At 42.4% G+C, this 26,058-nt stretch overlaps 1 protein-coding gene across 1 annotated transcript in view; it reads left to right on the top strand.

Annotated features, from left to right (window-relative positions):
* Positions 1 to 24,260, top strand: part of SEL1L3 (SEL1L family member 3) — a 100,389-nt gene extending 76,129 nt beyond the window's left edge. The window contains exons 17-24 of the mRNA XM_082606914.1: positions 801 to 884; positions 7,785 to 7,875; positions 8,006 to 8,090; positions 9,209 to 9,318; positions 13,793 to 13,920; positions 14,523 to 14,625; positions 14,708 to 14,780; positions 23,148 to 24,260. Coding sequence (XP_082463040.1) covers positions 801 to 884; positions 7,785 to 7,875; positions 8,006 to 8,090; positions 9,209 to 9,318; positions 13,793 to 13,920; positions 14,523 to 14,625; positions 14,708 to 14,780; positions 23,148 to 23,287 — 814 coding nt within the window. The 3' untranslated portion in view covers positions 23,288 to 24,260. The remainder of the gene's footprint in view (positions 1 to 800; positions 885 to 7,784; positions 7,876 to 8,005; positions 8,091 to 9,208; positions 9,319 to 13,792; positions 13,921 to 14,522; positions 14,626 to 14,707; positions 14,781 to 23,147) is intronic.
* The last annotated feature ends 1,798 nt before the right edge of the window (positions 24,261 to 26,058 follow it).

The raw sequence follows: 26,058 nt of genomic DNA, 5'->3' as shown, positions 1-26,058 counted from the left end.
ATAACATGCTTAAACCACTATTTCTTGTTATACTCATTATAGGCATTGTCTAATGAAGTCTCACTGGGAAAGATAAAGAGATATAGTTTTTTCACTCTGCCACCTCTTGCTACCCTGCATGTTCATGCTTCCTGCCCTCTCCCATCTTCCCCATAAATATATCGCTGGTTTGGTTGGATTGGTATCAGGGTTTACATTATTATGACAATTTAACGCTATTCACAGCTGATCCATGTAGTATACTGTGACTACTCTTTCTTTCTTGCATAACTTTTTGTTTTCTATGGAATAATAATTATTTTTTATTGTTATTTATCTGCTTAGCTCTCTCTGTGTATTTATCATTTCTATGTACTCAATCTCCACATTCTCCTTCCATCGTCTAAATCTCCTCTTGGTATGTCTACACCCATCAGGTACTCTACTGATTTAATCTTTTTGGCAATGTCTCTGTTGGAGTCTTTGTTTAGGAAGAGCTGTCCTTCTGAAATCAACTTGCTAGAACTCTTAATAAAGATTATCTTTTTCCATGTTCGTAGACATTTTTCATTAGGTACTTTTCACATCTTTTTTCCCCCAAAATGACAACTCCTAAGCATTCATTAGAAAGGGCATTGAATGCAAGGCTCTCAAAGTGTATCTTTCTTTATCTTCTTAACATTCAGTTCTGGTTTGTTGCTCCATAAAAATTCTAAGAAGCAAAATATTCCCCAAGTGGGATTTATTGAAATCATATGAAGTAAAAAGCAATTATTTAATTTGCCATAGTTTGTATATTTTCTCTTCTGTTTCCTTTTCAGATGGACAAAGCATGTAGCCGAGAAAAATGGCTACTTGGGCCACGTCATTCGCAAAGGCCTCAACGCCTACCTGGAGGGCTCGTGGTAAGTTAGATTAAACTTTCTTAGTCCTTACCTTTCAATCTGTCAGTGTAGTCTTATGAGATGGAGTCTTAAAATGAAACCGAAAAAGCAATTTTCAGGGAAATCACAGCCTCCCGGTAATGATATTCAGAGTATCACCGAATGATTGGCTGTTGATTAGAAAACACAGCATTTCCATGTTTAATTATACACAAAAATTAGTTCTCTAGAGGGAGCATCCGCATTCATCAAATTGAGAGACACATGAATACGTTGACTTCTCTTCCCTTCAAGCTTGCTCTTCTTGCTCTCAGAGTCTGGAGACAGCACAGGGGATCCTAGCTGACCCTCTGCCTCTCACTGGCAGGCCACAGAAAGTCCAGGATTTCCACCTTGTTTGTGGGAAAGAGCGAAAGCAGTGTGTTTAGGGCTCAGGCTACATCTTCCGGTAGATATTTTATCGCATCTTCCCTAGGATTTCTGGAAGTCACTCACCAGACCTCCAGTGTCACAGCCAAACAGACTCACTCTTTCTAAGCTTCTTCTGATGGAGTTAGCAAATTTCATCCTGTGCTGAATGGGATGAGACCCCGCACATGAGGACTTGTAAATGCCCCCTATTTGCAGTTACTTGATTTTACAAATAAGGACACACTTCTCCAAGCTCTACCTGAGTCCATCTTTCTGTTTTCTTCTGTCAGCCCTCGAATTCTGTCTTACTTTTCCTTGGGCCATATTTTCTTGGCCCATTTATTGCCTAAATGATCTGGGTATTTCCATAATAACTAAAAAGGCTATGCAAATCAGCACATAGCCCATCAGACCACTGCCTCAAAGACATTAGAGCAGATCTACCACTGATCATACTCGGATCTGAACCTTAATTAAAAATTAAAATATAAGTCCAAGAGAATGCCATTTTCTTCTTTGGTCCATGGGTGTCCACGTAATCAACAGATAGCACCTCAGTGAATGAGAATCTCAAATTAGGGAATTCAGGGAAAATGAGCCCAGGGAAAACAGCACTGAATAACAATGTTTATTATTATCATCCTTTAAAAGTTTATCATCTGTAGCCTTACTTTGCATAATCAGAAAGAAATTTTTTAATGAAATGATCATTTTCCAGTTGATACAGCTTACAATTTGTGGACTGTTTTATTTGTTTCCCAAGGAAGCTTCAGTTCATGAAACTCCCAAATTTGACTTTTGCCTGTTTCTACTTTTCACCCTCCAAATTTCCCACCCTTTACTCCCCACAACTTCTTAGGGGAAACTAAGCATTCAAATATCAAAATGTTTATATGTGGGGTTTTCCCAAAGGGAGAGCATATCTGTAAACACCCCCCAACATACACACACACACACACACACACACACACACCCCAAGATGTCTGACACTTTCCCACAAAGAGAGTATCTGCTAATAGCTTATCTTTCTTGCCGACTTTTGAATTTAACATCACAAAGCACTTCAGGGAGTGCATTTAAACATTTGCTGTGAAGGTCAAGAGGAGTTAAGATTTCATGGCCTGCTATCTTTCTTAGAATATTCAGCCACATCACATGACTGATTTTGGGGGAGGGGAGCTAGGGATTACATGTGTTCTACACTGCTGGTGAGTCTGGGTTGAGTTCGGCAGATTTTAGTGGGTCCATTTACATGCAAGGTGCCTTGCCAGAGCTGCAGGGGACGCCACAAGCAGGGCTGGGGAAGCCTGCTGCCTCATCCCTTCCTGGTACTAAACTACCTGCAGTTTCTCAGATGGCTGATAGTCTCTCTGACCTCTGGGCCTTTGCACTTGCTGTTCCCTCTGCCCAGAAATCCTGCTTAACTCCTTACTCCCTTTTGTCCTTGGATGGGTCATGATGGCTGTTTACTTGTTGATTGCCCTGTGATGTGTATCCCAGTGCCCAGCACTTAATGGCAACTGGGAAGTACTCAAAAACTACTGAGAGAATGAATTAAGGCAAATAGATGGAACAACTGTAACTCAAGAGCCATGAGCAGTATGTAAAGAGCATCAGGGATTTGGAGGAAGGAAAGATGCTACCTGGTTTGGGGAACTTAGGTCAGCCTTTACAATGGAGGTAATAGATGATATGGCCTTGGGGGATGGGTGGAATTTCCACTCAGTCATGCAGAGAACAACACTTCTAGTGAAGGGAATCGCAGGAACAAAAACAAAGAAATAGGAAAATTCAGGGTATGTCTAGAAATTTTTAAGCCACCAGTTTACCTGGAGGGTAAAATTTGTAAAAGGGAGTGCTATATGACAAGACCAAAGAAGTGCTGCATTATGGAAATTTAAATAGCAGGTCATATACTTTTTACTCAGCTTGTGGAGCAGTGGGGAGCCCTTGATGGTTTTGGGAGAGGGTAGTGACATGACAGAGCTGGGTTCTGAGATTCCTAACCAAACATCTGTGAATGATGGTGAAGAGAAGGGAGAACCTGAAAGGGGGAGCTAGTTCAGAATCCAGGTTAAAGGAGCTGAGCTTTTGAGCTGGAGCTGTGACCTGAGCCAGGTAAGTTGTTTTCGCTTCTTTTATCACACAGTAATTGATACATACCAAATAGTAGGTGATATGTATGTAAGTTCCAGAGCATAAATGAACAATAAAATGAACACCTATAGCCCTACCACCCTATTTAAGAAAATGAACTGTTGAAGCCCCCTGCATGTTCCTCCCATATTAAACCCACCCGTGGCCCCAATATCCAGAACTAACCACTGTCCTGAATCTTATCTTTGCTCTGCCCCTTGCTTTCTTTATAGTTTTGCTACATATGGATATATTCCTAAGCAATAGATTTGACTTGTTTCTGAGCTTCATATCATTAGAATCATATTATACATAATTCCTCACTGCTTTTTTTGTTATTGTTTACTTCACCTGATGTTTCTGAGATTCATATCTTTTGATACATATACCTGTAGGTCATTCATTTTCACTGCTGTCATATACCACAATTTATTTACCAATTCTCATATTAACTTGCATTTGGGTTGTTTCCCATCTTTTTTAAGAACAATGTGGCCATGAACATTTTTTATGCATATCCTGCCACAAATAGGAAAAGTTTCTATAAAATATGAACTTAGGAGTGGGGTCACAGGCTAACCATATGTTCAACTTTACAAGATAATGCCAACTGTTTTCCAAAATGTTTTACCAAATTACGGTCCTATCAACCACATATAAATATCTGTTTCTTCATATCCTTGCCAATTTTGATGCTGATGCTAAGTATTGTTAAAGATATGTCTTAATCTGGAATTGAGACCATTTCCTATCAACAGGAAGAAACACTTAGTATCCATTATAGTGGGACTATCTTTGTCAAAATATATTTGAGACAAAGTGCTTTTCTCTCTGCCTTCTCTCGGTGCCTCCAAATGCCTCAGGGGTTAAATTGGAAATATATGAGCGTTGGCTTCCCCACACCGCTACGTGGAATTTTTTGGGCCCCATCTATTTTGTTATAATAGAACTAAGTCATCCATCAATGTCCCAAGTCCATCCCCTTTTTTCATTTTCTGTGAGTGAATTTATTCTGGACGTTATTTTCAAATTACATGTGTCAGTTTGATGAGCTTGTGTTTTTCTGTGTTGTCCCAAGATTTATATGGGATAGTTTGAAAGAGGAGCCTGAATGAAAAAAAGGGCATTTTGCTGTTTAGGCAAAATACTGAAGACAATGTTGTCATGCCCGAGGCTATCCTCGGACACCAGGAGAAGTCCGATAAGGAGAGGTGCCTGTCGTGTTTCATTTCTGTCTGTCTTACCCCTCTGTGTGTTTCATCTGTGAGCTAAGTGTTTTACTGTCCTTTGTCTTAGATATACCCCAAATACTTAATTAACCCAGGAGGTTAGCCAGATTCTAGTAAGTTTGAGGCAAGACAAGCAGGCATGCAAGATTCCACTTGAAAGAGATTCATCTTTTTGCCTTAGAGCAGGGTCCTAAATTCCACTGAGACCCCAGGATTCTTTTTTTATCCTTCCAGTTTGGGCTGCTTTAGACATTGGCAGAAAAGAACCCAGAGAAAACAATAGAATTGTTTGAGAAACTGCTCAGAGTTACTCAAATTCACAATTCACAGAAAGTAGCCAAAGGATTGATTATTAAGAAGTATCATTATAAAAGTTCTATAAATGGGTGTGCTGAGTCTGAAGTGGGAGAGTAGCAAGTGTGCCCCTACACACATCCTTTACTCTAAATCCCCTCCTCTCTGCATCCCTGCCCAGCCCCCCACCCCCCATCAGAATGACTGACTGGGGACTATTTCACTTCAGTGCATCAGAAATAAAGCTAACCTCCGGTCGCTTCCTAAACCTTGAGGAAATTCACAGAAGGACAGTACAGCTTTGTGGCTTTGGTCCTCCTGCGCAGAGAACATACTGAGCAAATGTTTATTCCATGAATATAAGGATAGAAATATCTGTAATTAATATTTTCAGGCAGACTCAGTTGAGACACAAGTAAGAGCAAAGTGCTAGGAGGCTAAGTGCAGATAGGGTTTCTGCAGAAGTGTCATGTCTCCGAAGTCTTAAGGTGAGAAAGTCTGTTCTTCAGTGTTCTGACCCTTGCCTAGAGTTCACACTTAAATATATGAAAACAGATGGTGGTGGTTTTGGAGTCTACGGCCTTTGCTGATGGCTTCTGCAAGATGGAAGACAGAGGTGGATTTCTGTTCAGTGCTTCTATTGACATCAATATTTTTAGACATCTCTTTGGTGATTTCAGTGCTTCCTCAAAGGAAATACTTGAGAATTCTGTGAAATTTCCTCCCAGGTTATACAATAATTGGTCAATTGAAGTCTTCCTATAAAATGTGTTCCTCCCTTCCCTCCCCCATCTTCCAAGTAACTTTAGAGGCAAGGTATTGCCTTTATAAAGTTTATCGTAGTGACTGTTCTTACAGGAAGTGTCAACCTTGTGTCCTCCACTCCAAAATTCTAAGTCTGCCCAGCTGCTATCTAAGAAAACCTCATTTTATTACATTGCACTTATATGAACCCCATTTCATCCAGTTATGGCAGCAGAGAGAGCTGACCTGATATTTGACCTTGGGCCGGCAAGTCTTCACCATCTCCTTCCCTCATCCATCCAGTGGGGGAAACTGAGGCACTGGGGCAAACCTGAGTGTTTGAGATTATAAGACCTTTGGAACGGGACCTAATTGTAGAATGATGGTGTCTTTCTGCTGAACTTCCCTCAAATTTAGTTCCCCCATTTGGGGTCCGCTCCGAGGATTCTTGTCACCAAACATGACACTATGTAAGAAAATGCCTGGGGGTCTTTTGTGTTGTTGCAGTTACAGTTGTGGTTCTCTCATGTGGCTTGTCCTCGCAGGGGAAGCTGCTTAGCCAGCCTTGTCTCTTTAGCATGAGTCATGCCTAATTGGTCGGCTGCCTTGGGTATCTCGGAGGCCAGGAAGCAGCACGCTCAGCAGCCACATGGCCGTGACCTGCAGTATGTCTGATGGAAGGTCTGCCTGTCCTAATTTGACCCCCCAGTCACCTCCCTCTGTCCCCACGGGATGGCCTGCCAGGAGATGCTTCAGCCATGTAGAAAAGATGACTTCTGGGTCTGCTTACTTATTCCCCCGACCCAACCTCCCCCCACCCTTTCTTAAACCATTTCCTAGATGGAGCTAAAATTAAGAAATAGCTCTTAATATTAGCTACGGAAAATGAAAATAAGCTTTAGAAACAACAATTTATGGTTTAAATGGAGGAAATCAGATAAGTAAAAAGAAAATAAAAATCACTTGCATTCTCACCACCTAGAGATAAGTACCGTTAGCATTTTGGTAGATCTTTTTTTTTTCTCCTGCATATATGTATTCGCGTGTGTGTGTACATGAGTGGATTCAGTTTTATTTTTGTTTTACGAAAATGAAATTGCACTGTTTTTTATCCTTTTTTGTGTGTGCACAGTGGAAACTTTGGCATAGACAAAGTTTTTCTACGTCTTTGAATACTCTTCTTCAACATCATTTTTAATGGCCTCATCTGAAAGTGGCTGTACCATGGGTTAATTGAACTAGTCACTGATTTTCAGATATTTGTTTCTTTTTTTTCCCCAATTCATAGAAACAGCTCTGCCATGACCTCTGTTGCCACAAAATCTTTGCACATGTTTCTAATTGTTTCTTAGAATAAACCCTCATGAGGCAGAACTGTTGGGCCAGGTGGTATGTACATTTGTAAGAGTCCTCACATTTAACTATCACATTAATTGGCTTCCCACTAACAGTGGTTGTAGGAATAGGTCCATTTTTCCCCAAGCTCTTGCCGTTATCTGTATTATGAAGCAGGTGCCAGTCTCAACAAATGACAAGTGGTCTCATTGTTTCGCAGTTATTCAATTACCAGGGGTGTTGAATATTTACTTTTTTCAGATGTGTTTTTGGCCATTGGTATCAAGCCCCTTGCAAACTGCCTCTCCTTTGCCAAACTTCTAATGTACCACAGAAGCTCAGCTTTAATTAAGCTTGTTCAGAGTCATAAGCCCCATAAAGCCCTTCACAAAACAAGACCCAAAAGTGCAGAGCTTTTTCTTAATACCGCTTATCTCCTCTAAGCAAGGATGGAGGATGGAAGGATTTCAAGGACCCAAAGCTAATAGACAGCTCCCCAGCCAGCACGCGACGTACCATTTGGCCAGTAGAGGTAGCTGTTGTATCAACTAGCTCCCCAACCTTATCTGTGAGTTCAGCCTTTTAAGAGAGAAAATAAATCAGTGCATGCAGTATTTTTAACAACAGTATTTATTTAAAAAAAAAAACCTCATGATTTTGTGGTTTTAAAAAAACTGCTTATTTTGTGCCCTCTTACGTGTGAATATAAAGCTCTCTGTGAGTATTAGTAAGAGCCACTCTATGAAATTTATTATTAATCATCTATTTTTAGGCACGAAGCTTTGCTGTATTATGTTTTAGCAGCAGAAACTGGAATTGAAGTGTCACAGACAAATTTAGCTCACATCTGTGAGGAGAGGCCAGTAAGTAAATGTATTCTCCTCAGACTAGAAGCTCTAAGGTTAAGGATAATGAATTGGGTTTTATGGAGGCAAAATTAATCACTTGGCGGAAATAGTAATGAGTTAACTTTCTCCCCCTTCATCCCCTTAGGACCTGGCCAAGAGGTACTTGGATGTTAATTGTGTTTGGAGATACTATAATTTCTCTGTTTTCCAAATCGATGCTCCTTCATTTGGTATGTATAGAGAAATGGGTGCTAACTTGAAGCATTGGAGGCTTTTAATCTTTAGTAACAGGGAACATCTAACAGCTTTGTGTGAAGTGTAGCATGTCTAAACAATTAAGAAACAGAGTGAAAAATCTCGGCTATTAAGATCTTCCCTAAACTCTGCTCTCAATCTCAAGCAATACATTTCTCTTCATCCATTGTCTATCAAATGCTTGGACCCACCATTTCTAAGGAATCAGAGAGAATTCAAAAGAAGCTATTCGGGAGAGATTCTCTGGGCCAGCCTTTTGCCTTTTTGCCCTCAGATGGATTCCCTGTCTTCCTGGCTCTGCCCTGTGTGATAGAGGGCTGACCCTCAGTAACTACAGTTCCCAGACCCCTTTGCCCAGTGACATCTGATTATTTTCAGCCAATGGGAGGCGCTGGCAGGAAATTGCAGGGTGGGAGGAGGTGAGAAGCGCAAGTACTTCTCCCCTTCTCTTTCTGCTTTGGGCTGTGTCTCTGGCAATGGCTGCATTTCCATGGTTCCAACTCCTGCCTGGCCGTCCATCCTCTGTGGTCTCAGCTGGCCCCCAGGCCTAGGAAGGTAGTGGCTTCCTGCATTGCTAATCTCTGGGTTGCCTACTGTTCCCCATTTTCCCTTTCAACTCTTCCAACACCCTGGTAACCAGTTCCCAGTGTTAAAATCCCTTTTTTGAACTACCTGAAGAGGATTCTATTCTTCTGATTGGACATTGAGTGATACATACACTCAAACAAAACATTTTCCTCAGAGGAAAGATAACATATATGGCTTAAACAGAGTAAAGAAATACGCATCAGTCATCAAACCCGGGCAGCAAAATCTCGGTGCCCCAAACAACCTTGGCTGTTGGGGCTGTGATGTTGCAGACTATGATTCTCACAAACAGACCCATTTAGGAGAACTACCCAGCGAAGCAAGAAAATGTGTCTAGAAATGGGAGTGCTCAGTGCAAAAATATTTTTTTCCCTCCCCACGTCAAGGATGCCTAAAGATGTATCCGTATCCAGATTCTGGTGGGAAAAACTCGCAGTCATGCAAATGAGCCAATCATTTAAAAGGTCCGTCTGAAATAAAATTACTTGTCCTTCTTGTCCTGCAGCGTATTTGAAAATGGGAGACCTTTACTACTATGGCCACCAAAACCAATCACAAGACCTTGAGTTGTCTGTGCAGATGTATGCCCAAGCAGCGCTGGATGGAGACTCACAGGTAAACGGCAACAGAAATGAGCCCCTGGTGATGCTTCTTTGTGAGGTTGCAAAGTCACTTCTCACCCGTGTTCACGAGCCCCTCACAAAACCTCTCTGAAGACACTAACCAGAATGGCGAACCTTTATTGAGCACTTACTACGTTTCCCCTGCCATTCTCACAGCAATCTCGTGGGAGTGGGGATAATTAGACCTATTTTATAGTAAAGAATATCAAGATTGTGACAAGGTGATAAGTTGCTCAAGGCCAAACAAGCAAGTAGTAGGTGAAGCAGCCAGAGCCTAAACCCAGGTCTCCTGGCTTCAAACCCAGGAGTCTTTCTACCAGATTCCATCAAACTAGCTCACCAGGTAGGCACTCAAGAAATTGGAAGTGGTCAAAATGGGAAGTAGTTTGCTTGCATAGCAGAGCCAATACTTTAGTGATAGGACTTCGCTCTCAGTGACCTTTTTTTGGGGGGGGTGGGGGAGACTTCTTATTTTGGAATATTTGTAGAGTTATAGAAAAGTTGCATAGCCACAGTATCATTATCAAACTAAGAAATCAGTGTTGGTTCAGTACCATTAACTACGTTTCAGACTTTATTTGGATTTCACTAGTTTTTCCACTAACATTATTTTTCTGTTCCAGGATCCCACATTGCATTTAGTTGTCGTATTTCTTTAGTCCTCTTCAATCTGGGACAGTTTCTGTCTTTGCTTGTCTTTCATGACGTTGATACCTTTGAAGAATACTGGTCAGATATTTTGTAGAATGTCCCTCGATTTCGGTCTGTCTTCTGTTTTCTCGTGAATAGACTGAGATTATGCATTTGGGGCAAGGATAGCCCAGATGTTATATGTCCTTCTCAGTGTATCATATGTGGCATACATAGTGTCAGTATGTCTTATTACTGGTGAGGCTGATCTCAATCACTCGGTGAAGGAGGTTTCTACTAGGTTTCTCCCATGTAAGGTTAATATTTTTCTCTTTCTAATTTATAGATATCTTGGGGAGATAATTTACAATGATGCAAATATTTGATTTCTCCTCCAACTTCTGCCCACTGATTTCAGTATCCTTCAGTAAATCTTGCCTGCAACAACTAACTGTAGTGTGCCAATAATGATTTTCTGTTTCTCTCCTTCCTTCTACATTTGCTAATTGGACTTCTCTTGTGAGGATCGCAGGGCTATTTCATGATGGAAGCTGGAATAGTTGTTACCCTCTTATGCCACAGGTTTCTTGTGTGATTTGTGATCTGATCACAAAGCAAAAGTTGGAAACTCATCCCTATCTTAGTCTTTTTTTTAAAGGAGGTACTACTTTTACTTTTACCCCACGTCTTTGTGCCTTCACAGCTATTTGTATATGGCAAGTCACTCAATCACTGACTCTTTGTTTTCTCATTTGTGAACTGGGGATAATAATAACATCCACCTCATAGGTTACAAGGATTCAATGAGATGCTGGACGTAAACCACCAAGCCCAGGACTGAGTATGCTTAGTGGATATGATCTATCCTTTTATTATTATTTCTCCTGGAATGAAATAGAAGTTGGTACTAAAAGGATTTGCTGGTGAGCCAAACTCCCCTAGATGATATATGTTGTTACTCAAAATTAGGCCTGGACCTAATTTTTTTTTTTTCAGTTCTGATTTTTTATTTTTTCACAAGACGATGTTATAAAAACGTTAAAGAATAATTTTTTTAAATAAACTTATTTATTTTATTTATTTATTTTTGACTGTGTTGGGTCTTTGTTGCTGTGCATGGGCTTTCTCTAATTGCGACAAGCGGGGGCTACTCTTCATTGTGGTGTGCGGGCTTCTCATTGTGGTGGCTTCTCTTGTTGCGGAGCACAGGCTCTAGGCACGCAGGCTTCAGTAGTTGCAGCACGCGGGCTCAGTAGTTGTGCCTCGCGGGCTCTAGAGCACAGGCTCAGTAGTTGTGACACACGGGCTTAGTTGCTCTGCGGCATGTGGGATCTTCCCAGACCAGGGCTCGAACCCATGTCCCCTGCATGGACAGGTGGATTCTTAACCACTGCACCACCAGGGAAGCCCAAGAATAATTTTTCAAGAGAAAACAAATCAAAGAATGCCCCCACAATTCCATGTCAGGGGCTTTATTCCTTTGTGTTTTCTTTTTTTTTTTTTTTAATTCCTTCAGTCTTCATGTCCCTTTCTAGTCCCAGCCACAGGCCAGTGGGTCTCTTTAATGGTAACTAGAGCACACGGGCCACTTGAAAAATCTGCTTCTCACGCATTGTAGGAATGGGTGCATTCTATTGCATGGTCTCTGTAATTATTACTCTTAACTGCTGCCCCATATCCTGCTGAGCTGATAGACTGTAATTTATTAAGTTTTATCTTTTGATGGACATTTATTGTCTTGTTTGCTAATGTATTGATTGATTTGACACATGTTTATGTAGTCCTGCCATGTCTTAGACACTGCTTAATGGTGGGGACACAAGATTAAAAGATAGACAATATTTTTGCCTTCATGGGATTTATAGTCCGTTAAGGAAGACGTGAAGGTCATTTCCCATTGTGTTGCAATTATAGCAAGTGCTACAATGAACATTCTCATATTTCCATCTTTTACCTCCGTTTGAATAATCTCTTTATAATCTGAGGGATGGCATTGCTAAGTCAAACAGTCTAAATGGTTTCATGGTTACATAATAATAGTATATTGCTGATTTGCTTTCTGAAACTGTTTCCCAATTAATGTATCACCAAGCAGTGCTTAGTATAAAAGGATCACTGAAATCTTGTCAGCACTGGATGTTTTCGTGACTTAATTTTGCTAATTGAATGATTATAAGTTGATCCTTATTGTTTCAAATTGTATGTATTTGACTACTACTGGGGATGGACACTTTTACATATACTCATCTATGATAATTTACCCTTTATATTTTCTTACGTGAATTCTCTATTCTTACTCTTTGTCTGCTTATCTATTGGAGTTTTGATATTTTAAAATTTAGATTATAATTAGTTCTTTATACATTTGCCCAGTAGATAATGAACCTTAAGCTATTACATTGCATACAAATATTCCCCTAGTCCATTTTCGCATTTATTTTAATCTTGTTATTTTTCCATTGTTCAGAGACTTTAAAATTTTATAAAGTCATTTTCTTCTTTTCTTCTAATACCTCGAATTTTAAGAGAACCTTTCTTTCAAAAAGTGGAGAAACAGTCTATTTTCTGCTTGTGTGCGTGTGTGAAATTTTAAGACAACTAATACTTGTATCTATTTAGAGGTTATTTAGCAGCAAGGTGGAACTTAAGATTTGAGGCTCTGAATCCTGTCTGCTTACATTTGAATCCCCTTTCCAACTGTATGACCTAGGGCAAATTCCTTACCTTCTCTGTGCCTCAACTTCCTAGCAATAATAGTATAGAGGATAACAGAATCTATCTCAATTTGTTGTTGTGAGGATTAAGTGAATATATATATAAAACAGAACAAAGCCTCATATATAGCATCACTCAGAAAATGCCAGCTGCTGTTATTTTTATCACGATCATCACATAGCCTGCTTGTGAGACTCCTGCAATTTTACAACCTGGGGGATGGTGATTTTTATTTAGAATCAACTAAATGAAAGGAAAGGGAGGATATAAGTCATTAAAGCATGACTATGAATTCTTTGAAGGGCAACAATTCAGTGGAATTTGTAAAGCCGTAATAAGAAGTGACACATCATGTTTTGTTTATTTCTTGGTCTGGCCACATGCTCAGCTCATGATGCCCAGTACATCTCCTCCAGGTCCTATAATAGTTTCCATTCTCTATGAAGCACTTCAACCATCAGCCTCTTAACTGTGTTATTTTACTGGACCTGCACAGCCCAGTAAGGCAGCTCCTACCTCTGTGGGTCAAGAACAAGATATATAATGAGCAGGAGGTGGGGAAGCATACCAGAGTGGAGGGTCTGTACCAAGAGGAATCAGGTGAGGATGTTTTCCTCGCTGCCCTAGGAAAGACCGGACACACACCTGCACGTTACTGTGCACATCAGAGGCCCTCTCCTCTTAGAATGTCAGCCCCGAGCACACCCACAGCCACATTTGTTAGAATTCTGACATACCGATGGTGACCCAGGGTATAGTCTGTAAGTGACAGACACTGCCTTTGAGTTGATATTCTGGGTTTGTTGATGATACAAGGGCACGTTTTCCAGTGAGTTCTGTTTTGAGAGAATGAGCAGGAAAGGACAGATTCCCCCGGTTGACTGGCTTCAGAGCAGATGGGACACAGCATCCTCTGAAAGCCTCCTGGTTCTCCTGCAAATAAGTTTCTCAGATGCATATATTTAGGGAAACAATTCATCAGTGAAGATGACAAAACCATCTGGCTCTAGGGACTGAAAAAAAGAAATCTAGAGGTTGTAAAAGTTTACATTCTGATGAAGGGTGTCCATCTAGGCTTTATTATAAGGAGTGAATGAGCTTGGCTTGTGGCTTGTTTTCAGGGATTTTTTAACCTGGCCCTGCTAATTGAGGAAGGTGCTATAATTCCACATCATATTTTGGATTTCTTGGAAATTGACCCAACTATCCATTCTAATCACATCTCCATCCTCCAAGAACTGTACGAAAGGTGAGTTCAGAGCCTCTTTAATACTGTAGCAGCTGGAGGAACCCAAGTGGGTGGTGTTTGCTTCTTGGTTAAAGTTAGCCTTGGTCTTATTTTCTAATGTCAGTGGTTATAAAGGGCTCAGGATTTGTTTTGATTAGAGAACACTCAGCTGGACCCAAACTTAATTCCCTTTTCTAGTATCTGAGGATTAAGATATAGGATGTGCTTGATTTGAAGTTAAAATGCTGACTAAGTTTTTCCACGAGAGTGGAAAAAATAAAGTGTCCAATAAGATGATGCTTTTCTGCAAGATAGGGAGGCATCCCAGTGTCTGGACTTTGGACACAGACACTCAGATAAAACTGTTACTTGGCAGCTCCTATGCTACAAGGTCCTCCTCGACCTGTCTTTTTATGAAGGACAAGACTGACCTTTTTCTGAGATTTTTGCCAGGATCCCAGAATTTCAGCGCAGGCTCACACCCCTCAGAACTGTTTTTTTTTTTCTTTTTTCTGTCATTTTACATTTGACCCAAAGCAGAAGGATGTGGGTTTGAGGATCTGCAAATATCGGTCGTAAGTAGTGCTACCAAAGTTTGGCAACACTGTGCTTTTTGTCTGCAGGTGCTGGAGCCACAGCAGCGAGGAGTCCTTCAGCCCCTGCTCCCTGGCCTGGCTTTACCTTAACCTCCGGCTTATCTGGGGTGCTGCCCTGCACTCTGCCCTGGTAGGAACTGTCTCCCCTCAGCCCTGATCTCATGGTCCCTACCCTTTGTCAGTCATCTGACACGTGCTTTGGATGTTTGCAGATCTACTTTCTGGGAACCTTCCTGCTGTCTGCATTGATCGCCTGGACCGTGCAGTATTGCCAGTCTATCTCAGGTAAAGATTTATAAAAAGCCAGGGCAATATAAAAAACTGTAGGAGGGACTTCCCTGGTGGCGTAGTGGTTAAGAATCCGCCTGCCAATGCAGGGGATACGGGTTCGAGCCCTGGTCTGGGAAGATCCTACATGCTACGTAGCAACTAAGCCCGTGCACCACAACTACTGAGTCCGCATGCTGCAACTGCTGAAGCCCGTGCGCCTAGAGCCCGTGCTCTGCAGCAAGAGAAGCCACTGCAGTGAGAAGCCCACACACCACAAAAAAGAGTAGCCCCTGCTCTTCATAACTAGAGAAAGCCCGCGTGCAGCAACGAACACCCAATGCAGCCAAAAATAAATAAATAAATAAATAAATTTTTAAAAATCTTAAAAAAAAAATATAGGGATTCTTTTTCCTTACTAGAAAAATGACACTCTCCCTCCTTAGCCATTCTACTTCCTTTCGTTAGGAGGATCATTCACATGGTGTTTACCCCTAGGGCTGTCTCATAATCTCTGGCTGATGGAAGGATCCAATTATTGTTACATTTTTCAAAGTAAGCAAGGATTTTTAAAAATAAGGTGCTTAAGAAATTGAACAAAAATGTCCTCTCCAATTCAAAATACATCTGCTATCTAAACTATACCTTGTGTGTCTTAAAACCCAGTTCTGAGACCCCCTCCAGCACGAAGTCTTCCTATTTATCCCAGTGGAGGAATCAAATGTGTAGGATGATAAACAAGCACTTGTGATGAGTAAAAATACCCAACCAATTAGATTCAGAGGGAGGGTCCGAGGGCGACAATAGAGCCAGCAGTTAGTCTAGTGAGGATTCCACTAGTCACTATTTCTTTTCTGAGCTAGTGTAGGGCAGTAGTTAAGGAGATAGGCACCCCAGTCCTTTCTAGCTAGGTTTAGAGTCCAGGCTTAGCTCTTCATTAGCTGTGTGACTTATGGCCAGTTACTTCACTTTCCTGATCCCCCAATTTCTCATCAGTAAAATAAAGTTATAATAGTAGCTACTTCTCAGGGCTGTTAGGAGGGTTCAGTGAAAAAAATACACATGACAGCAAAATGACTACTGTAGTTCAGTGTTAGCTGTTGTATTTATTTGGCATATATAACCCTCTCAATAATGTTAACTGTCATGTTTATCTTCCCTATGAGACCATAAGCTGAGTGAGAGGAAGGCCTTGGTCCCATCATTTATGATCTCACACTTAGTAGGTACTCAAATTTGCAAACATCTCTCAGGGGAGAATTCCAATTCCCAACCATCTTGGAAGCTACAAAAGGACAGAATCACTCACGAAGACCAACAGGGACATTTACAAATGGATACATTAGGGCTGGACATGGCATTTGAGCATTGGCACAGCCGTTATTTGTGTAGCAGATAATGAAAAGCAAAAGAAGTGCATTTCAGCACAGATTTGATGGTGAGACAGAAGCCACTGTTCTGAGAGGCTAATACGGAGTCATTTTCCTCCACTTACCTGAGGAGGTTAACAAGGACCCATCAAAAACCGTTCCAGGGCTTCCCTGGTGGCGCAGTGGTTGAGAGTCCGCCTGCCGATGCAGGGGATGCGGGTTCGTGCCCCGGTCCGGGAAGATCCCACATGCCGCGGAGCGGCTGGGCCCGTGAGCCATGGCCGCTGAGCCTGGGCGTCCGGAGCCTGTGCTCCGCAATGGGAGAGGCCACAACAGTGAGAGGCCCACGTACCGCAAAAAAAAAAAAAGCCCTTCCTGGGTTGATGCCCTGTAGCACGCTGGCTGATCAGTTTTCCTCATTGCAAATTCTGTCCCATTCCTAAATTTGTTCCCAGGTATAGCGTATTTATTTTGCATCTTGTCAGTGTTTTCCATTTCAAATTATCTTTGTCTTCTTTCCTCTTTAGAAATATTGTTATGATTATTACAAATGCATTAGAGGAGCTGAAAATTGTCTTTATGATTTTATGCCAGCTGGTAACCATGAAAATTCATGGGCTGGTGGAATGGCTTTTATCAGAAGTCGTCTTTTTTTCCTTTTTCCATAGCTTCATTATCAGTCCTTCCACATTCCCATCTCCCTGTCCCTCCTGCCTTTTTTTTTTTTTTTTTTACGGTACACAGGCCTCTCACTGTTGTGGCCTCTCCCATTGTGGAGTGCAGGCTCCGGACGCGCAGGCTCAGCGGCCATGGCTCACGGGCCCAGCAGCTCCACACCATGTGGGATCCTCCCGGACCGGGGCACGAACCCGTGTCCCCTGCATCGGCAGGCGGACTCTTCAACCACTGCGCCACCAGGGAAGCCCCCCTCCTGCCTTTTGATATACTTTCCCTTCCTATGTATCCTTTGCTCTTTCACTCATTTGTTTTTCATTTTTTTCAAACCCTTTCACTTGCTTCTTCCTGTACATACCTCTTCCCTTCAGTGGAAGGAGAAGTCTGGATAGGATCTTAAAAATAATTTAATTCTACGCCCTTCATTTTACAGATGAAGAAATGGGGCTAAAGGAATGCTGTGGTCTGCCCCAAATCACAAAATAGAGTCCGTGAAAGGATGTAGGGCAGCAGACTTCTGAACTTTTTCACACTTCTGATGCTCTAAAACAGTGGCTACCATCTGCCTCTGTCCCCTTACATAAGATGTATTTTTTAACACATTTTTTGGTACCTTGAAATGAATGACAAGTAATCTGCCTACACACTTAGTTTTAAAAATAATGCCCTAAACAGCAATATAAAGGAGAAATAAAAAGAAAGTAATTATAATAAAATAATATGTATTTCAATATGTAAATTCTAGCCCCGCACTTCTTAATTTCAGTGTGCACAGGAATCACACAGGGATCTGGTTAAATGCAGATTCTAAGTCAGTCAGTCTGTGGGCAGCCTCTGAGACCCTGCATTTCTCACAAGGTTTCAGGTTACATTCACGATGCTTTTCCACACACTTAGAGTCTTAAGGGCATAGAAGTTAAAAAAAAAAAAAGGAGTCTCCACATATTTCCAAAACGTGCCCCTACAGTGGTACATACCAGCCCTGTTAGGACTAGTGTTGAATTAAAATATGTAGTAAATTATTTTCGCATTTTTAAAGTCCTCCATATAAGTGCAAATTTGTCAATGACTTTGAAATAAGAGGGTACTCCATCAGTGATTGGACAATGGGGCAAGGGGGATGGAAGCATAGAAAAGCAGGAGAGAAGCACTGCAGGGGTCCCTCAGCAGGCAGAGTTTCTACCACGGGCGGGCGTCTCTCCGAGGAGCTGGTGCCCGAGGTCCATGAGCCACCCCGTGGGAAGGTGACGGATGTCGTAGATGTTGGTGGCATCCCTGGCCTCAGTTAAGCCAGCACAGGAACGCAGCCTAGGTGCTGACTGCCAGAGTAGAGAGGGACAGGATTTGAGAGTTAAGAGCCTCCCTTAAGGTGCTGGGTAGGAGGAGTGTGCTCTAAGCTAGGGATCTCTGTCATTTTGTGATTTGCAATTTTTCCAGTCAGTTGTTTTTAAAAACTAATGATTTATGGCCAAACCTTTAAATTGAGCTGTCCATCCATTTTGCGTTCAGCTCCAACTACCTTCATTTTCCTCCTGAGTTTATATGCTTTGTGATATATAGTCAACACTTCACCACACTTGCCACAGTAAACTGTCCTGCGTTCAGAAGGCTAGCGGTGTGGGACAGTAGCTAACAGCACAGACCGCTAAGATGCTGGCCTGTCACTAGCTGTGTGACCTTGGGCGAGGGAGAGACCTTCTCTGTGCCTTAGTTTCCTGTTCTCTAAAACAGCAGAATTAGTAGAATAATGTTGTATTGTAGTTGAGAGAACCCAATGAGAGAACACTGAGTAAAGTATTTAGAACTCAAGAAACGTTAGCCCGGTAGCTCCTAAGGAGTAATGCCCTCTAGGGCATTTTACTTGCAATTAAAGCACGCTGACACCAGGTAGCGCCTACGCTTAAAGAGCTTGGTTTACCTCAGTAAGTAGCAGACACCACTACCAGAGCCTAGCATGCTTTGCTATGCTATTAGACTCTTTCTAAAACATAAAACTCTTTTTTAAAAAACAGCTAAACAAAAATACTGACTAGTGTAGCCAGCGTCCCAAAACAAGTCCACAAAAAATGTTACGTACGCAAAAAAATCTCTTTTATTTCCTTTGAGGGAACTTGTTTTTGATTCCTAGCTTGCATACTACCAAGCAGCTCAGTCTTTCTTGAAGCTGATGCCTCCCAGGGACGTGCAAAGGTCCCTGGGTTTCTGGTAGCACTAACCACTCAGATGGTCACCAGTCTGATAGCAGAATACACATTGCCCTGGGCCTACGCCATCCTTTCAGGTCCATTGGCTTCACAGCTTCTGGGTCACCTACAAGTCCCATTGTCTTTGCCAAAGCTGAGCACCTTAGCCTTTTTTTTTCTGCCAAGTCTTCCTTTCTCAGATTGCTGAAGGGCAAGGTGAGGGCTCCGCTGGGGTACACCCACAGCCAGGCTCAGCCACTTTCCCACACTCCAGAAACCTCCTTTCCCTGCCTCATTGCATCTCTAAAGCACCCTCCTCTCCCCCTCCCTGTCAAGGATGCCAAGCATAATTGCTTTAATGGACCCAGGCTTTTGGAAAAACAAAAAATCCCAAAGTAAAGTATGTCTAGAACCATCTCCATTTCTGTCCCCGCCATAAATCTCCCCTGAGACTGAAAAGGCATGGAGCCTGGCTGGCTGGCGGAAGGTAAAGGGAAGAATAGAGAGAGAAAATGTAAAAGACCGCTTCAGAGAGAGAGTCCTGCCTTCCTCGTGTTAGTGTAAACTTTATGTCTAAATAGAATACAGAGTATAGAGCAAGATCTGCAGAGGTACCAGCTCTGGGCATGACGTGTCACCTTTTAAACCAATGTCAGCCTATTCAAAACATTCATAATTTAAGCCAACTCATCCTTTTTGCCTAAGTGGTTAGCCAAGTGGTCTTTTAAAAAGAGTAAGATGATATGAACAAGATCAATTAAACCTTTTCCTACTCTTTTCCTGTCCTCTACATTTCCAGTTAATGAGGTACTAAAATTACAGTAAAATGTCACAAAGTGGTACTCATGCAAAAAGCAGCAGCCTTAAAGTCAGAGTGATTTAATGGTGAGATTTTACTTTTCTCCTATCTCATTACCCTTGCTGCCCTCCCGGTATCTTTACTCATAAGAAATGTTTAAATGACATGGATCTTATACATGGACTGGTCCCTGCTGGATCCAGAGGCCCAAATGAAGTAGATTAGATCTTATTCATAGTATATGATTTCCAGAGCTTCCCTCCTTACCCACCCCGCCCCTCATCTTTGTAAATAGTCTATTATCTCTGGATTCACCCAATATATTCTCTCCTATTCGCCTTTGCTTTATGCTCCCATCTGGTCAACTGACAAGCAGATATTTCTCCTGCAGTGGTCCACAACAGAGGTTGGCCAATTTTTTCTGTAAAGGGCCAGATAATAGACATTTGGGGCTTTGAGGGCCATCTCTGTCACAACTACTTTCACTATAGTGCAAAAGCAGCCATTGACAATACAGGAAAACAAATGATATGGCTGGTCTCCAATAAAACGTTACCATGGACATGAAGATTTGAATCTCATATGTTTCTCACATGTCACGAAATAGTACTCTTCTCTTGATTTTTATTCAACCATTTCAAAATGCAAAAACCATGCTTAGATTGCAAGCCATACAGAAACAGGCAGCGAGCCACCTGAGGCCCATGGGCTGCAGTCTGCCAGCTCAGGGCCAGCTCTTTATTATTCTCACTAATGTACAGAAAATGGTCCCTCAAGCAGCAAATAATCCAAAAATCGCTTTTGACTCAGGAATAGACTCTGTAATTTTTTAAGCAGCACACTGATTTTCCTCATTACCTTGATTCTAATCCGGTAATCAGATTAGGACAGATTCCAGGTGATCGGAGACAAAGAGGCCACTTTAAAATTATGACGGGCTGTTGGGGGGTTTGTCCAGTGATTGCAAACTGCTGCTGGAAATGGGAGAGTTCTCACATGGATAATAACAAACTTACTGCCAAAACATCGAGCATTTTTGTTATGCTCTGACAAGAAGATTTCAGTGGTGGAGATGCTAATTATGCATTCCTTCTACATTTACACAGTGGCACTTTTTTTGTTTTAATCAGAAAACTGATTGCTGATTTATCTTGTTACCATGGTGATTTAAACATTTCCCTGAGCTTGAAAAGGAAAAATATGTGCCTTAGTACTTCATTAACTTCCTCAGAGAATCATCAGAAAGATAACTGTTAGGGCCCAAGAAGTCTTGGACACCATTTAATCCAAGCCCCTCAATTCACAGATGAGGAAGCCAAAGCATATGAGATTCAAGCATTTTAGGACTGAAATGTCTGCCATTCTGTATCTACCCCAAAGTCACCTATTAGTGGTAGATAAATGAGACTTGCCCAGAACAGGTCTCCTGACTCCAGCAAATGGTCTTTGTACCGCGTCACTGGGTCTCATGGTCCCTGCCACGGTTAGATCACCTGCCAGAGTGATGGCTTTGACCTAGAAGCGTCACATCATTATGCAACACCTGGGTCCCCTCTGCACCGCTACCACTGTCCTGTTCTTTCAGAACAGTCTCTGGATTCACAAGGTTTTCTGTAGCTATTGGAAGGGGTTCTTTGGAGAATTCCTTTACATATTCAAAAAGGTCAGAGGCTTTGGAGCCCATTCCGGAATTTCCTACTATAGCCTCTTGCAGGTGGAAATCTTGAAGAGCTTATCTAGAAGTCAGATGGTCAACAAGTGATGACATCTTCTATAAGTCGATACATTTCAGGATGGACATTTGGGAACCTTTAAAAATAGTCCCATCTACTGAAAATTGTATGAGACTCAAGGACTGCTGAGCTTAAGAGCACTGCTTAAAGGCAAAGTGGCAATTGTTCGCACAAACCATGGCCACTGTGCTAGCTGTGTGTCACACACCCCTGCAAACTGGTACCGCCATTTTACAGCTAGAGAAACTGAAGCTCAGAGAGGTTAAGTAACTTGCTCAAGATCACTCAGCTGGTAACTGTAAGGACCATGTGACTCTGGGCTTTCTGGCTTCGAAGTTTTGGCTATTTTCATAGGCTACTGGGGTCTAAAAGTGGACTATAAGCATCCCAGAAACAAACGCCCCCACTCTTTCATCAGTCCTGCAAGCGAGGGCCCAGAAATTGATAAATCAACACATTTCCATGGTAAACCAGGTCACTAGTAGTAAGAGCTAACATCTGTTGAGTACCTAGGCAAGCCAGACACTGTTCTAAGAACCATATATACATTAACTCATCTAATCCTTATAAGAGCAAAATAAGGTACAGATATTCTTATTTTCTCCATTTTTTAGAGGCAGAAGGAGATTAGGTAACTTGTCCAAGGTCACATAACTGATAAAGGGCAGAGCAGCCGGATCCCAGAGCCCACAATCTTATGGACAGGATACTTCGCAGCCTTAGTACATAAAGCAGGTGTGTGGGCCTCAGCACTAGTGATATTTGGAGCTGGATCATTCTTTGTTCGGGAGGGGGGCTGGCCCAGGCATTTTAGGATGCTTAGTAGCATCCCTGGCTTCTACCCACTAAATTCCAGTAGCACCCCATCTTCCAGCTGTGACAACCAAAAATGTCTACCGACATTGCCAACTGTCCCCTGGGAGTCAAAATTATCCCCACTTGAAAACTATTGACATAAAGTATAAAACTTTATAAGCTTCCCTAACCTTTACTGTGGTTCAACCTCCTTACTAAAGGTAGGTTGGAAAACAATTAAACCTAGTAATTATGTTTTCCAACATGTATACACATTTACTTAAATAATTCAGTTTAAATCAAATTTGGCATATCATCCAAATGGAATCAGAATGTGAATAAAACCAACACTCTGGTTGATTGGTGTAATCCAGAGCTTGCATTGCATCAATACTAGGTGAAAAAAAAGAGATATGACCATAGGAAACATAGACCAAGGAGTTCCTTCTTCTTTCCTTCCTTCCTTCCTCACTCCCTCCCTCCCTCCCTTCCTCTCCCCTGCCTTTCTTTTCTCTTTCTTTCTTTCTTTCTTTCTTTCTTTCTTTCTTTCTTTCTTTCTTAATATTTACACACCCCTGTAAAGTTACAGAATAAATGCAGGACTTAGAATCCCAGAGATCTTTGCACATCTGTTTCAACCTGCCATTTTATTGGAGGGGACACCAAAGTCCGAAGAACCTAGATAATGGGTCCAAAGTTGCTCATCCAGTTAGTGCCAGGACCACTAGTCTAGAAGCATCTCTCCTGGCTTGCAAGGGTCTAGGTGTGGTTGTGTGTCCTGCACATACTGTTTTGAATATTCAGCACTTGTTGTACATGTGTCTCTGCAGCCAGTGGTTCCCATCCGACACCAGCCCGGGCCCCCCCAGACCCTACTGCCCCCACTGCAAGTCCAGCTGTGACTCCAGCTGCAGACGCCTCTGCTCAGGACCAGCCCACCGTCACCAATAACCCGGAGCCACGTGGGTGAACTGTGCACTCCATGTCTCTCCAGCTGAGAGAGAATCCTTTCAACAGCTGGTATTGGATAGCTGGCGCTGGGGCTTTATACACCTTAAATGTCTTGTCAACTGGATGTGAATTTTGCACTTGGTGTCTTTTTTTTTTTTAAATCAAAGAAATACCCAGAGCAGACAGTGGTTATACCAAAGGTTATCAAATAAATACAAGGAGCATCCTGATCACAGGGACATGTGGGTCATTGCAGATGTCCATTTCTAATGACTGTGTATGGGGGAGTCAGTGTGCCTTGTGGCGTATCCGAATCCTTATACACTGAGATGTATTTTAAGAATCTTAGCCCCTTGTTCATTCCCTTTTATTAAAAAACAGAAAATTGTGACTTCTCTACCAGTTAGGTAATATTTGGTGTGTGTGTTTGCCACTGCCCTACCCCTCGCAGTCCCATGGACAGATTTCCATGTGACATCCAAGACCCAGCAATTCTAAGGCACCTTGAAATAAATGGGTTAAGGCTGGAAATACAGGGAAGGCGATGGCTTTGTAAATTGGGTTTACATTTTTCTCCTTGAATTTTTCTAGGGTTGTAGTGCTTCCAAATCATTTAATGACACTGTTGGATATCATTTACCTTTCAATTGCAATCCATAAAATAACATTTAGAAAATTCTTAGTATTTAGGTCTAGTCTTTTCCATGAATTACCCATTAGAATAGACTGGCAGCAGTGGAATATGCAGGAAACAAGCCTTTAGCTCATAGTCTCATTCCCCACCCTTTATGCCTGCCTGCGTCTGCATAGGGGCGTGTGTGTGTGTGTGTGTGTGTGTGTGTCTCGGGGGGGACGGATAGAGAGGGAGGAAGGGGAAGAGCAGACTGTCTATGCTGTATGCTGCTAAGGTAGTAAATAAATTGCAATACTGTGGGTCCAAACTACTCTTTGCACTACTTTATTTACAGTAGCAAATAAAAATTATTTTTATACCATTGTCTCCTGGGAAGTGTCTTTATTTCCTTTTTCATAGTTACTGTTTCCTTTTTCATAGTTACTGTTGTCATCACACAAAGTCCTAAGGTCCATGCATTTTCCTCAAGGAGGCAAAAAAAGTCCCCTCATCAGAGGGATTAATTCTGGTAACCATTAACGTTTTGGGATAGAGAGGTGGCAGGAGGCCTCTCTCCAGGAAGCCCGAGCTCAGGGTCTGGCCCCTGAAATGTTTGCACAGTATCAGTCATTGTTTCAGGGTTCTGGCTGTTGTAAGGCTGGATTTCTATCAGTTCTGGGTTAAGTCTGTGGCCCATCCTCTTTCTCCTATGTATGCTATGTGTACCGCTCTTGTTTTAGGAAAGGTTGCCCTTCCTGCTTGCGAAAGAGCCAGACTTTGGAGTCGGACAGCCCCGGATTCAAATTCTGGTTCGGTCGCTTACTAGCTCAGTAATCTTGGGTGAGTGATTAACCTCTCTGAGTCTTGGATTACTGTTTTACAAAATAGGGGCCATAAAGTCCACCTCTTGGGCTTTTCGTGAGGCTTAAGAGGATAACATATATAAAAGTCACAGGACAGTGCCCTGATCGTGGTTGGTTGTTATTGTTATTAGAAAGAGAAGTCTGAGGGGCCAGATCAAGTGCTCTATGGTCTGCCTAGATCCTCTTCATGGCAAACACAGCCATTCCCCAGCTGCTGGGAGCAGAGGCTGCTGAAAGTTCACAGCTGCACCCCTCACTGGGAACTGCCATCAGCAGCAGGAGTCTGCCCAAGGTTAAATCCTGGCCAGAGCAGCTCAGCGCTTGCTGATGTCAGGAGGCTTTTTCAACCTCAGCACTATTGACATTCAGGGCCAGGTGGCTCTTTGTTGCGGGGTGACGGGGTGGGGTGGGGGGGCGCTGTCTTGGGCATTAGGATGTATGGCAGCAGCATCACTGGCCTCTACCCACTCGATGCCAGTAGTGCAAGCACCCGCTCCCCCAGTGTACATGCACACACCCAATCCCCTGGTGTGATGGCCAAAAATGTCTCCAGACATTACCCAATGTTCTTTGCGGGGGCAAAATAACCACCCCTCCTTCACCTTGACAATGACTGATGCAGGATAACAAAGGCCCCTTTCCTCGATTTGGAACAGTCCTTGAAGGGCCATCCCAGCTCCAGAACACCACCTTGGCGGCACACTCATTATAGCTCAATTTCTCCCTCTGCCCAATTCTGCCTTCCTTGTTTTCGCACGGGATTTCCTGACATTGCTCCTGTAAACCTTCACACACAGCCCTGCACTCAGAATCTGTTTACAAGAACACAACTATATTAGTCTGCTAGAGCTGCCATATCAAAATAGCACAGACTGGGTGGCTTAAACAACAGAATTCATTTCCACGCAGTATGGAGAATGGAAGTCCAAGATCAAGGTGTCAGCAGGGCTGGTTTCTTCTGAGGCCTCTCCCTTGGCTTGTAGATGGCTGTCTTCTTCCAGTATCTTTATACAATCTTTCCTTGTGTGTGTGTCTGGGTCCTAATCTCCTCCTCTTATGACACCGGTCCTATTGGATCAGGGCCCATCCTAGTGACCTCATTTTACCTTAATGATCTCTTTAAAGGCCCTGCCTCCAAATACAGTCACATTCTGCATTCTGTGGTACTGGGGGTTAGGACTTAAATATATGCCTTTTGGGAGGACACAATTCAGCCCATAATACCAACCTAAAACACCAGGGAAGGTTGGTTCATGTCCAGAATGTGGACTTGTGGGAGCCATCTTGATCTGAGACAATTGCCCAAACATGCTC

Source organism: Mesoplodon mirus (genome assembly GCF_964341445.2).
Source record: "Mesoplodon mirus genome assembly, chromosome: 2".
Classification (NCBI taxonomy): Eukaryota; Metazoa; Chordata; class Mammalia; order Artiodactyla; family Ziphiidae; genus Mesoplodon; species Mesoplodon mirus.
This window is presented reverse-complemented; position numbering and strand designations above follow the sequence as displayed.